The sequence below is a fragment of the Morus notabilis genome, unplaced genomic scaffold (genome assembly GCF_000414095.1).
Source record: "Morus notabilis unplaced genomic scaffold, ASM41409v2 Scaffold1036, whole genome shotgun sequence".
Classification (NCBI taxonomy): Eukaryota; Viridiplantae; Streptophyta; class Magnoliopsida; order Rosales; family Moraceae; genus Morus; species Morus notabilis.
In genome coordinates, this window is record NW_010362198.1 from 97,505 (window position 1) to 110,323 (window position 12,819).

At 34.8% G+C, this 12,819-nt stretch overlaps 3 protein-coding genes and 1 pseudogene across 3 annotated transcripts; 1 reads left to right on the forward strand and 3 right to left on the reverse strand.

Annotated features, from left to right (window-relative positions):
- Window positions 1-923: 923 nt before the first annotated feature.
- Window positions 924-3,364, forward strand: LOC21387538 (F-box/kelch-repeat protein At3g23880). Its single transcript, XM_010101296.2, has 3 exons — window positions 924-963; window positions 1,067-1,125; window positions 1,500-3,364. Exon 3 carries the CDS (start codon window positions 1,514-1,516, stop codon window positions 2,768-2,770), a length of 1,257 nt encoding a protein of 418 aa, XP_010099598.1. The 5' UTR covers window positions 924-963; window positions 1,067-1,125; window positions 1,500-1,513; the 3' UTR covers window positions 2,771-3,364.
- Window positions 3,365-3,648: 284 nt separating this feature from the next.
- On the reverse strand, window positions 3,649-4,746 carry LOC112092204 (annotated as a pseudogene).
- Window positions 4,747-4,826: 80 nt separating this feature from the next.
- Window positions 4,827-7,910, reverse strand: LOC21387539 (PHD finger protein MALE STERILITY 1). Its single transcript, XM_024167667.1, has 3 exons — window positions 7,616-7,910; window positions 7,025-7,322; window positions 4,827-6,297 (listed from the first exon to the last, which is right to left on the reverse strand). The coding sequence occupies exons 1-3, from the start codon at window positions 7,908-7,910 to the stop codon at window positions 4,827-4,829; spliced, it is 2,064 nt and encodes a 687-aa protein (XP_024023435.1).
- A 902-nt stretch (window positions 7,911-8,812) lies between these two features.
- Window positions 8,813-12,478, reverse strand: LOC21387540 (serine carboxypeptidase-like 45). Its single transcript, XM_010101298.2, has 10 exons — window positions 11,974-12,478; window positions 11,747-11,848; window positions 11,557-11,652; window positions 11,179-11,271; window positions 11,012-11,091; window positions 10,557-10,844; window positions 9,969-10,096; window positions 9,775-9,867; window positions 9,495-9,612; window positions 8,813-9,293 (listed from the first exon to the last, which is right to left on the reverse strand). The coding sequence occupies exons 1-10, from the start codon at window positions 12,218-12,220 to the stop codon at window positions 9,144-9,146; spliced, it is 1,395 nt and encodes a 464-aa protein (XP_010099600.1). The 5' UTR covers window positions 12,221-12,478; the 3' UTR covers window positions 8,813-9,143.
- Window positions 12,479-12,819: the final 341 nt, after the last annotated feature.

Below are 12,819 nucleotides of genomic sequence, written 5' to 3' on the forward strand. Positions count from 1 at the left end.
CATGTACTTCTCATTTGAATATGATATGTTAAAAAACGTGGAATCCTCTTCAATTTAACGGTAGAAGTTTTTTTTTCATTCATATCATTTAAAATAAAAGAGAATTGAGATGGTAGTTGGAATTATGAATCTGTGAAATGAACACATCACAGCTCGAATTGTGAGTCAAACTTGAGACTCCAATGCACTCCTAAACACTAACTCCAATTCCAATCACAATTCCAATCATGATTCTAACTCCAATCATAACTTTAACTCAAATTGTAAAAATTTTGATTGGTGAAGTGAACACACCCTAAATATCTAAAAAGGTCGTACCAAAATTGCTTCAATGATGAAACGAAAATTACAAAAAGAGTATTTGCCGATAGTCCCAAAAAGCCCGTAGTACCAAAGAATGACCTAAAGAATAAACCCAATTAGTAGAAAAGACACAATAATTGTTCTTTTATAATAAAATTTTAAAAAAATTTAAATTTGAGTTACAATTTTATTTAAATTTTTTTTTTTTTTTATAAAATTTGAGTTTAAACTCGAGTTTAAGTTTTCTCTTTAATTTGAGTTCAGAAATTCGAACTCAAATTAATGAACAGTATTTTTTTATTATTAAAAATGTCATAATTTTTTCATTTTAATTCTGATTGAGATGATTTTTTTCTATACATTCATAACGAAAAGATGAATAAAATCTCACCCATATACCTTATTAAAATTTTTTATTACTATTGAGTTTTTATTAAAATATTATTTAAATATAAATTTAAGTTTTAACTCATTAAGCACAAACTCAAAAAAATTTTTAATTCAAATTATAACTTAAATATACACATCTAAATACAAACTCAAATTATAACTTAAAATCATCACTCAAATCACCTTTTTTAACTCAAAATTGTAAAAGAAGAACTCAATACTTAGTCGACATTAGGAAAGCGTGGTTCTGTCCTCTAGTCTTCTTCTCTGGTAATCAAATCGACTCTCTTCTCCGTATTCTTATTCCTCTTTTTTGTGTATCCAATTTTTAATCAAATAATTTTTAATTCATTTCCATGTGATGGTGGCACAGAGATCCCAATTCCCAACCTTTAGCTTAGCTTGTGAGTTCTGAAGCTTAAACAAGCAGCGGTGATTTCTCCAAATCCCTAGCTTTCCTTTCTCCAGTTTTTTTTTTTTTTTTTCAGTACTGTTAACTTAAATTGGTGGTTTAAGTTCAAAACTTTCTTTTACTTAGTTCCGACTGTGATGTTGATTAATATAATTCTAATTGAAAACTTCTGAGAATTGATCAATGAACTCGATTTCAACTTTTTTTTTTTTTAATTTTTCTTTTGATGACTCTTTTTGTGTGCTTTTTTGATTTAATTTTTTCTGTCTAGTTTTTGTTCTATACCTTGAATCAAATCTTTTGTGTGAGGTTTTGGTTTTTTAGGTTAGAGAAGTAATATGAGCTTAGTATTTTTTTAATATGAGGTTAGTATTTTATTTTATTTAAATTTTAGGAGTAGAAACAGAAATGGCCAGATTTTGTGATTTTCCTGATGGGGTATTGGAGGAAATTATGTCGTGGCTTCCTCCCGAGTCTTTGGAACGATTCAAGTGCGTTTGTCAATCATGGTATGTTCTCATCAACAGTCTCATTAACGACCCGAAATTTGTGGCCAAACACCTTCACAATACCACGGTCAATATGTTGCCGTCTCCAACCACATGTTTCTGGAAAATGGTGGCCATCAGTCACCAAGAACCGGAAGGGAAACAGACCACTGAAGAAGGAACTCATTTGCTCACTATGGCCACTCGGGATTTCGAAGTTAATAACTACATTCCTTGCCTGATTGGAGATCTTAAATTTCTCGTTCGTAAGCTTCGTGATGACTATTTTAAACTGGCGTCCCATTGTGATGGCATCATCTGTCTCCACGCCCATTGCAAGAAGGAGTTTATTTGTTTGTTGAATCCAGCACTCAAGGAGTTCAAGATTGTTCTTAATGCGGGCCTTGGTGATGGCTTTAAAATACGTGCAGTAGGATTCGGCTACGATTTTAGAGCTAATGATTACAAAGTTGTTTTCATCAAGTCAAACGGCCGTTCATATCAGGCTGAGGTTTATACCCTGAGTACTAATTCTTGGAAAGAAATCGAACTGGGTATTGATGTTTCCAACTTTCCTTATTCCGGACACCAAACATTGTATTGTAATGGAGTTTGTTATTGGTATTATTTAAACCAGGGGAGTAGAAAGATCATTTCTTTTGATGTTGTTGATGAGGTATTTCATAGCATACCGCCGCCGGAGAATGTCACAGGGGTAGAAAAAAAGTGGAGAAATCTTGTAGAATGGTCGAAGATTGCGGTTTGGAACAATTCGATTGTTTTGTTTTTCTATGTTAAAGCCGGTCCAGCAGTCGTTGATATGTGGGTGATGGATGCCTCTTCTGGTGGTGTTGAAGCTTCTTATACTTGGACCAAACATATAACCATTGGACCCCTGGTGGGCATTAAGCGTCCGCTGGCGTTTTTGGATAATAACGTCCTGTTCTTGGAAACCAAAAATCATAAAATCACCTCCTTCAACATTCGTACCAGAACAATTAACGATCTTTCTATCCATTTGGAAAATTTCAGAAACAACCGTTTCGTCATTTATGCAAGGACTTTGGTTTCAATACTGAAAAGAGAGCGGAAGAACCTAACCGTAGACATGAATCGTCGTAGTTCTGGAGCATCCTCTTCAAAGAGAAGTATTATGCATGGAGTGAGAATTATCTAATGTCCGTCTCTGTGTTGCATTCATTTTCATGCTCGTATGTTTAACCCATAGTTTCAAGCGTTTTTCATCTTCATGGAAGTTGTCAAGTGCATCTCGAAGAATGAAAAGTTCCTTCTGTATACCATCAACATCAGTCGTGAGAATTCCTTTGTGTATATGTAATAACTTTTTACTCAATAGGAACGTACTGGGCGAGTCATGTATGGTACTTGGGATTAAGGAAACATGAAATTAGTGGTGTCTAATATCACAACTAATAAAAGGTGGGTTCCAGTTACGGGATCCATGTTATGGGGTCCACCTTCGTTATTACAATACTAATATTTGTTGTCATGTGATGATTCCAATTAGGATGTATGTCATTTTTCAGCCGTGTTGGCATGACCCACCTGTATTTTGGTTAGATGTCAATAGATATATGGCATGGGAGCAAGGATTTGCTAATTGGAACTACTTCACATTTGCACTATTTTTTGTTTTACTCTGTTCTGTACATGTTGTAGAGGAAAATGCTGGATCACTTTTGGGATTCATAGTGCTACTTTCCCTTTACTGATCCTATGTATATCTTCATTTACAATCAATCATATTGGGGTCGGCAATTTATCCAAATGGGATTAAAATCTTTTTGAGAATCCTCTGATTTTAGAAGCAATTAATTAGCAATTAATTAGCAAGATTACAAGCAAAAACTATATTCATGTTGGGTGGAGACAAAAAGATGAAATGGGTGGATAGAACATTCAAAATAATCATTACTCATAAACTTCCATAAAGGAATATCATTATTCATTACAATCAATAACTTTCTAATAATAAAGCACATTTATTATTTCCAAACATTTATATGCCATAGTTGTAGAAACAAAAGGAGAGAGTTATGGGCAAAAAGTGATGGCATAGTTGGGCCCACCACTGCAAGTGAAAGTGATGGTCTTATCATCATAAGCATAACAGTGTTTCTTGAATAGCCTTGAATACTCGCTAGGCTGGCATGTGTTGGGAGAATTAACTCACCTGTGCAACAATATTGTGGCTGACCAAACGCCAAACATGCACTTTTGCAAGCAACGACACTCCCCGTCCCCAACTAATTTTACAGCCAACTCTTTAGGGCAACCCCGTTGAAACTCCGCGGGGCAGCTAGTGGAGTTACATCTTCCAAAGCTGCTACTAGACCCTTCTCCTGGAGTCATTGAGACGGGCAAGTTGAAGCCGCCAACAAGACTAACATCGTAGAAATCCTGTCCACTATTGGTTGCGGCTAGCGTGAACTCAACTAGGGTTGTGGGTGGGATTGCACCCGCACCTTTGCATTCCACCATGCCGGAACCACAGTCTCTAGTGGCACAGATAAACTTCCCGGAGGAGTCGATGGAGCAATGGGACCGGGACGAGGACATCTAGAGATGAAGAAGCACCTGAAGCTAACTCAAACCCTGTTGAGGGTAATTGTTGTGAGGTGCCAGCACCGGTTAGAGTTCCTGGCCAGATTGTAAAGGGACAACTATTTTTGAATGTGAATGTTCTGGTTGAGTGAGTTCCTATATATGCAAAATTGCACAAAAGAATGATTAATGTTGGATATAATTTTGTAACTATTGAGAATGTGGTTATCAATGTTGCAATTTGCTTGAATAAATCTAGTAGTTGTGCCAATATTTGAATAAAATTCACCTAATTTTCTAATTTTTAGCTACATATTTTTGATGCTATGAGATGACGCACTAGTTGTGATATGTTTCAATATTTGCTTCTTTTGTTGCTAAAAAAATTCTATATCTCGTTGGATTTCGGTATCTTGTAACATTTTTCTTACAATTTCATTTTTCTATTCATTTATTCTAGTAAGAAGTAAGAACAAAGTTACACAAAAACCATAAAAAGGTTCACTCACAAGATAAATAACAGCTCCTTTTCACATTAAAAAAAATTGTGTGAATGGAAAACTAACTCAATAGAATTATCCCTTCCATTCATGAGTAATTAATTAAATACATAGAAATTAACAGTTAAAAAGGAAAACCAACATACAATATTATGCTTAATTTATTGCTTAAGGAATAAAATTAGGCAACAACGAGATTTTTTGCTCGCAACGACTGCAAAGAAATATGTGAGGCACTTGTTCACCATTAGGAATCCCAACACATCGAGTATGTTGCCAAATCTCACAAATGTCACAAGAGATCCTCCTTTCTCCATCATCATCTTTTGCACCACAAGGGCAATCCATAGCACACGTCTCAATACCACTTTCATATAACTCATCCCACTTAATAATAATTTTTTCTCCACTTAAATTATCTCTCATCATTTGATGATCTTTGTTAATACTTCCCTCAAAAACAATCTTTTGACCAACTTCAACCAACCCAAATACCAAATCCGTACCCCTTGAATCCACATTGTGAATTGACTCCACAACAAAACTCCTCAAACTCCAATATATCTCTCTAAAGTTTCTTTCCACTTCTAACTTTAGTTCATCAATTGTGGTATTGTTTTTCAATGTCACACACTCAAAGGGGGGCAATATGGCCTTGTTGAAACCATGTTCATGACCATGAGTACCATTTTGATGATGTTCATTGTTTTTTAGTAGAATTGTACAATATAAATTCAATTTTCCTTCTAGACCTACCTCGAATTTCGCGGGAATTTCTGGAGAATACTCTTTAACAAGGTATTTAGAATCGAGAACTATCCGTACAGCCACTGAAATTGCCGAGAGTACCCCTGAGTTCATCTTGACATTCTCCTTGAGAACGCACTTGTACAAGTAGAACACGTCCTTCATTAATTGAAACCTCGTGATCTTGTACATGGCCCTCATTCTCGATCCGTTAACAACCAAATTATTGCCTTCATGATTGCTATTATTATTAATGAAAACGTGATTGGACACATCTTCTAAGCAATACTCAAGAACTTTGGTCACGGGATTCAAGCTTCGCCTCACTAAATAATTCCCAACAATCTGATTCCCAAGTGATTTCAACACAAAATCTAACAACCCGGTATCGCCAATATAGTTGCGAGCAGCATCCCTAACTTCTTGCCTAGAAACCCACCTGAATTGAGCTCTTTTTAGGAATTCAACTATAACCCTAGTGGCCATTTCAACCCTCTTGGGGGACCAACGACATGTCGTTTCAACCAATATCCCGGGGTTGCAAGACTCCATGTTGGAAGTGTCTTTTGGAAGACGTGACTTGAGCTCTAGCATGAAATGGAAGAGGTCGCCGAGGGTTGTTAGGGAGTGATCAGATAGGGCTTGGTACTTTGAGAATATGAGAGAAAGGTCTTGGTTATTTGGAGGATATAGAAAATTGTGGATGAGTAAGGTTAAGGGCATGCCACTTAAGGCTTCTAGGGCTCTTTGGTACATTTGTTGCGTGACACAAAAGGTTCCTCGACCGAACTTGTAGCCCCATCGTCCGAACCATGGCTCACCATAGGCAATCCCATGGATTAGCCTCAACTCCATTCCTTTCTTCCGGGAAGTGTCATTTAAGCTCACTTTCCTATATCAAGCATGGAGGAGATTGTATTGATCATGTTAGTCAAAGAACTAATCAAGAATTAAGGCATAAGTTGCGGATAAGAGAGGTGAAGATGAAAAGCATATGAGCTATTAATGGTGAATACATATATAATCAATATTGGTTTTACACGTAAATGTTTTAGAACTATGAATGAAATAAGAGGAAAATAAAGAAAACCATAAATGTGTACGATGAATTCTCCAAAACATACATCACGATGCACGGCTATTACACAAAGATCCCTCGAGAATAACACGATGTCTCAGACTATCATTTTTTAAGGTAAATATAGTTATACTATATTTGATGTTTTTAAAATTGCAAAAAGTGTTCATTCTGTCAGGGATCTGTCAATTTATAGATGAAAAATGCACATGATATGAGAAAAGAAGATAAACATCCCTTAAAAGTGTATGACTCGAAATTTCTACCATTTAGTCTTGATTAGTAACATTTTTAGTCAAATAACTATACTAGTAAAAAAATATTATTAATTAAGAATAAGAGATGAATAAACAGACCCTTATACTTTTAAAGGTACAATTCTGTAACTTTCTCAACGAGACAAACTGAAACTGTGCACCCCCATATAGCATTAATTCTCACAAAACCACCCTTGTATAGCTATATATGTGAATTAAAGTAGACACAAACTGTCAAAATCAAATGAAAATTGTGCATGAAAATTTAATTTCAAAAGGCTGACCTTACTCGCAATCCGTTGCACAAACGATCCCAAAAGTCAATGATGTGGTGTCCAGCCAAGTCCGACCCATTTTCGAGCCCATTCACACACAACAAATGCCCAAACCCATTTGAGTGAAACACACCATGCATGATGTGCCCCCGTGATTCCACTAGAATCTTGGACTTACCAAAGTTCCCTGAGTCCGCAACCACGTGATCATTGCCCTCTTTGTAGTTCATGCAAGCTTCCACCATTGTGTCCTTAGAAGGCAGCACAAAATGGTACTTCTTGTTGCAAATCAAGTGCTGACCCCAGCCTGAGCTATAATGGAAGGCAAAAGTACCATGAGATTCAAATCGCATCACCAATTAATAAATGAAAACTCTAAACAAATTGACTCTAAGGTGGGCCCTACATAGCCCCACAGAATTATGGGACCAATACCATATTACAATCTGACTCATCCGAGTCATGCTATTTAGTAACATTTTGTTTAAATATTTTCATAAAAACTTTATTAAGATATAATGGGATAATATTTGGTAAGATAGACAAGACTCGACTTTGAGCAAAATAACATGCTATGCTTGGAATTTTGCAAAACTTTACCGACGAATTGGCATTGCTTGCAATGACGATTGACCGATATGTCAATAGACTCTTCAATGATGAAGAGCAAGACATGAACGGGAGGGTGACGATGGACTTCAAGCTGAAAGGACCAACTAGGCATTCGGGGACATAAATCGCTCTCCAAATGCCCAAATTCAAGCAATGCCTTCACATTTTTCCGAAATGGACCCAGAAACTCGACCGGATACCCTTTTTCTCCAAAGCTCTTGAACCTAAAAACCCGTTCTCCTCTCTTCCTCTTCTTGCAGCCAGTTAGGTCCAAATGAGACATAGTTTTTGGCAACAGAAGTTGGAGACCAAAAAGCTAGAACAAAGAAATTTAGAAAGACCATTTGGCACTTTGGTTAAGTGCTTATATACATGTACATTGGAGGGAAGACCAATTTGGCAAGTCCAATATATTTAAGGAAGGTAATATCAAGCATGTTAAGGGATAATAACAAAACAAACCTTAGATGATATATTGCTTGGTCACACACAATTTGTGCCCACAAAATAAAATTTGGATATGACCCAAAAAAGAGACTCTATAGCTTGTTGATTGGTCACTTTCTGCATGATTTGTTTCAAAAATAGAGTGAATTTGCAAATCTTTCGCGGGAGTTGGAGTTTTAGAGTAAATTATTAGGGCATGCAATTATCCCACTATTGAGCATTCCTTTGTGCTCCGCCAATTTCTATGGTCACTTGGGAATTGCTTAGCTTATCTTATAAAACACAAGCCTACAAACCTAACAATCTTGGCCAACTACCCTTATCAAAAATATTTTTATGAGCAATGGATGAAACATACGTATATATTTGTAGAAATTATGATCAATATTGATCTATTGCTTGTAACAAGTGTGATGTGAATTTGTTGAGCACAACTCGTGCTGTAAGCAATCACGTGTGAAAGTTTGCTCACTCGGTGAAAGCGGCGATCGAGTCTCGTTGTGGTAAGGTGGGAACACGTGTCCTAACTCAAATTTTAAAATTTTTATTTTTATTTCTATTTTTTTTAATAAATTTGATTTGTGCCCCTATTTCTAAGATGTATTATAGACATGGATGAGCATAATTGAAATTTAACTATATTTTCATTTAATAAAAAATTTCTTTTAACTTTTTTTGTCATAGTGTCCTCATTAAAATAATAAAAAAAAACTCGGGAGAAATATCTCATGTCTGCCCTCATCAAGACTTAATCCATATCTTTAAATTGCTATTATTACAACATAAATAATTATCAATATTCCTCTAGAGTACACGAAATTAGAACATTAGAGTAACAAAGAAAAAAAAAAACAATTTTTCTTGCTCATTTGGCACATCAATGGTAATGATTGAGTAGTAGCGTATGGGATGTATTGAATGTTGCACACCAATCTTCCTATAAAAAAAATCAATGTTACAAAAAACGACACAACTTTAAAGGAAAAAGAAAAGGAAAAGAAAAGAAAAGAAAAGAAAAGAATCTTGTAATGCCCATGACTGTGTGTATGTGTATGATTGTGTATTGATATCAGAAACTTGCAGGGAGAGGGTTTCCTTGAAGAAATGATTTGAAGAGAATGAGAGATCTTTCAGGTTGTGAAAATGGAGCCTCATGGGATGCGTCTCTTATTGTTGCAAACGACAATGCGTTTCCATAAACTTGGGTCCATCCCCCCACCTACACAAAATATAATATAAGAACATAACTTTAAAAATTGTCATCATATAATTGTCACTAAATCGTGATTATTATTAATTTTCATTAATTTCTTTCCTAGTTTGACTTCTTTTGGGCATTTTAAGATATATTCAAGATAAAATTAAAAATCTCTTCTAGATTATCTTTTTTTTTCCTTTAAAAAAAAAAAAAAAAATTTACCTGCTTTCCCTGGAACCAAACTCTATATGGCACAGTGGTTTTGAGTCCTAACTCACTTGCCAATTTGTCCACTAAGGTTCGGCTTCCCATCAATGGAATTACAGAATCTTGGTCTCCACTGGAATGATATATTATTTGACATATATTATAATAATGTACAAATTAAACACAATTACAAGTGTTGATTTTGGACAGATACATATATATATATATATATATGTATAATATTTGGAGAGGAACATGAGGACTTTATACAATGAAAGTCCATGAAGATTCTTACCTATAAACCAAGACAGAAATTCCAGCCTTGACGAGTGATCCAACAATAGAGATGGTTGGTAATTCTACATTCAACACTTCATAGTCCAATATGCTGCAACCAAACAGACTAGGTTAATGAATAATCATCACATAGTAAATTATATTTCATTCACATTAATCATGTGTTTAATTTAGTATTAAGAGAAGAATTACTTGCTGCAAGCGTCCCATTGACGGACTCCGACAAGCCGAGCATGGAGAGCCCTTTGCACGTCTCTTCGGTTCAAATATTTTACGACTTTGTCATCAACACATACATCTATTGTCTGATCACTCACTTTCTGCAGCCATTAAGTTTAATTTTACAATTAAACACTGCCCTAATAAACAAGGCAAAACTGCAAAATTTTGCATTATAACAGTTGGATCTTCTTTTTTTTTTCTTTTTTCTTTTTGACAGTTTTGATCCTAGCTATAAAATTGATTTTTCAAATCTAAAGGATGTGTCTCGTGCTCATTTCATGACAACTTAAACTATATTACAACAAAAAGACATAAAGTCTAATAAAACACTTGAAAATTAAATTTCGGATCCCATGTGATTGTTTCTATAAGATTTCAATTTATCACACAATAGATACCTAACTACTTGCATTAAAAGTTACAAAAATCTATTGTATTTGAGGGACTAACCCCCAAAACAAATTAATAAAATAAGGACCAATAGCACTAAAAACTCAAAAAAAAAAAAAAAGAATGACAAAAAAAGAGGTAGGAAATACTTCATTTCTTATTGCTAACCTGAGGCTTGGGATTCAAAACCTTTGATTGTGACAAGACTGAGGAGATACAAACATCAAGAGTAACATCATATTTGTCCACGAAATTGCTGGTTTCAGCGTTGACTTGGTTGATGACTCTCAAACAAGTAGGTGAAACTGCATCTCTGTAGTACTCACTCACATACCTAGAATAGTTACACACTGAGTTGAACATTTTGTATGTCGTGTCTGATATCAGTCCGTGAGACCACAGGTACTCTGCCCTCGAATTGAAGTCCGTCGCGTATTCCAGAACGGGATTTCCCAGCTGAACATGGATTATGTGAAACTTAATTAGCTCAAGTAAAACAAAAAATAACTATGTTATATGACAGCTTTAATATACTGTCACGTATTGGTAATTGCATCATCAATGGTGATAAATAGCGTTTTTCATTGCAAAACCTCAAAATTGAAACTATATTTACTACTTACAGCAATTCCTTTTAGATTGAAGACCTTCCTTTTTCTGTTTACTTCAACCATAAGCTTTGCCAACTGAGGAATATAGTGGCCTAGTTGATAGAAACAAAAATGTACTTTAGATTAACCTTTGGAAGCTCAAGAGATGGATAATGGGATTGTGTAGAGATTAGAATTACCTGCATAACTTTCCCCAGTTAAGAACAAATCCCTCTTCCTGTATTGAGGGAACTTTCTAAACCACCCTCTTAAGAATATTAGATTGGCCCTGGCTTAAGACATTATCAAATCCAATACAAGCACAATAAGAAAGAAAGAAAGTAAAAAGAAAAAGGGCCCTTTATGGCAAATATTAAATTTTATTAATTAAGAGTGTTTTAGGAATCTTAAATCCAAGTAAAGTGTAGTGAAGAAAATACTATTGCTTTATGTGTCAAAAAGTGCATAAATGACCATTGTTGTCTAATGCAGGAAAGTAAGGAACAAAGTTGAAAGGAAGAAATGACAGTTTATTGAAATATATAATCAAACTTAATTAGGATATAATTAATAATTACCTGTTGCTTTATCATCCACTGCCACATAAGAGGAACTATTAGTGGAATAAGAGAAACCCACTCCAACTGGTGTCTCCAAATACAACATATTTGCCTCTGATAATTAATTTACCAAATAAAAACCTCTAAAAAATTGAATACCAATTATACCAATTTGTGTACACAAGAAAAAATAAAACAAAATTATTACCTCTATTCCAGCTGTATTTATTTCTAAGCAGGATCTTCCCATTTGGTCTAAATGGTCCATTTTCAGAGAATGCCCCTACTCCCAGAGAAGAACATCCTGGTCCTGCAAAACCAACAACAATATACGTATATACACACATATAATTGAATGTTTCTTCTTAATTTATTTTAGGCAACAAAATTGGTATCATAATAATTTAATGAATTCCAGTGAGAGAATTTACAAACCCCCATTTAACCAGAGAACCAAAGGCTTTGAAGAAGGATCTTTTTCAGCTTCCACAAAGTAGTAAAAAAGAGAAGTGTTCTTCTGTGCATCAACTTTGACATAACCAGAAAACTGTTGAAACCCCACTTGGGGTTGACCAGGAAGCTCATGGATCTTGTCAGAATGAGATGAAGAAGATTCATTTATGTTCATAAGAAGAAAGCATAAGAGAAGTAAAGAATGGTGAAGTTGTGGAGATTTTGCCATGGCCTTCCAAAGAGAGAAGAAGAACCTTGAGAAGGAAGTAGTACTTTTTTGTGATTTCAAGTGTGGAAGAAGATATAGAATTTGTCCACTAAATAAAGTGCTCAGAAATTTGACTTGCTCTTTTTTTTTTTCCTTATTTTGATTATTAGTGTTGTCGCTTTTTGGTTGCAGGCATGAAAATGGTTTTGAAAGAGATGTGTGTGAGAGACACAATGACTAGAGTGAGTCTTCTTCTTCCTTTTTTTTTTTTTTTTTTAATATTATATGAATAGAGGGTGGTATATCCAGATAACTCGTAGGATTTATATATACTTATGACATATGATTCCTCACGAAAATTGTTTTGAAAGATATGTACCTGAAAAACACAATGACTATTCCGAGTTTTTTTTTTTTTTTTTTTTTTGAACTTTGACTTGAAAAAGTTATAAAAATAGAGTGTGACGTATTAAGAGTGATCATCAAAGATAAAGTGTCCTAATATGATATGTAGATCCCTCGCTTGTATTATCGCGCAGGACAGACTCGAACTTAAAATCTTGTTTAGGAGAATGAAAAATATTAGCGTCAAAAGTATTGACTAGAGTGCAAGTTATATG

Excerpts from the sequence above, each read along its gene's own strand:
- LOC21387540 (XM_010101298.2), bottom strand. The coding sequence starts at position 12,220 with ATGGCAAAATCTCCACAACTTCACCATTCTTTACTTCTCTTATGCTTT. Across the intron at positions 11,092-11,178 it reads AACTGGGGAAAGTTATGCAG|GCCACTATATTCCTCAGTTG; the intron begins GTAATTCTAATC and ends TCTATCAACTAG. Across the intron at positions 10,845-11,011 it reads TCAATCTAAAAGGAATTGCT|CTGGGAAATCCCGTTCTGGA; the intron begins GTAAGTAGTAAA and ends ATCCATGTTCAG.
- LOC21387538 (XM_010101296.2), top strand. The coding sequence starts at position 1,514 with ATGGCCAGATTTTGTGATTTTCCTGATGGGGTATTGGAGGAAATTATG.
- LOC21387539 (XM_024167667.1), bottom strand. The coding sequence starts at position 7,910 with ATGTCTCATTTGGACCTAACTGGCTGCAAGAAGAGGAAGAGAGGAGAA. Across the intron at positions 7,323-7,615 it reads CAAGCAATGCCAATTCGTCG|GCTGGGGTCAGCACTTGATT; the intron begins GTAAAGTTTTGC and ends ATTATAGCTCAG. Across the intron at positions 6,298-7,024 it reads TGCAACGGATTGCGAGTAAG|GAAAGTGAGCTTAAATGACA; the intron begins GTCAGCCTTTTG and ends TGCTTGATATAG.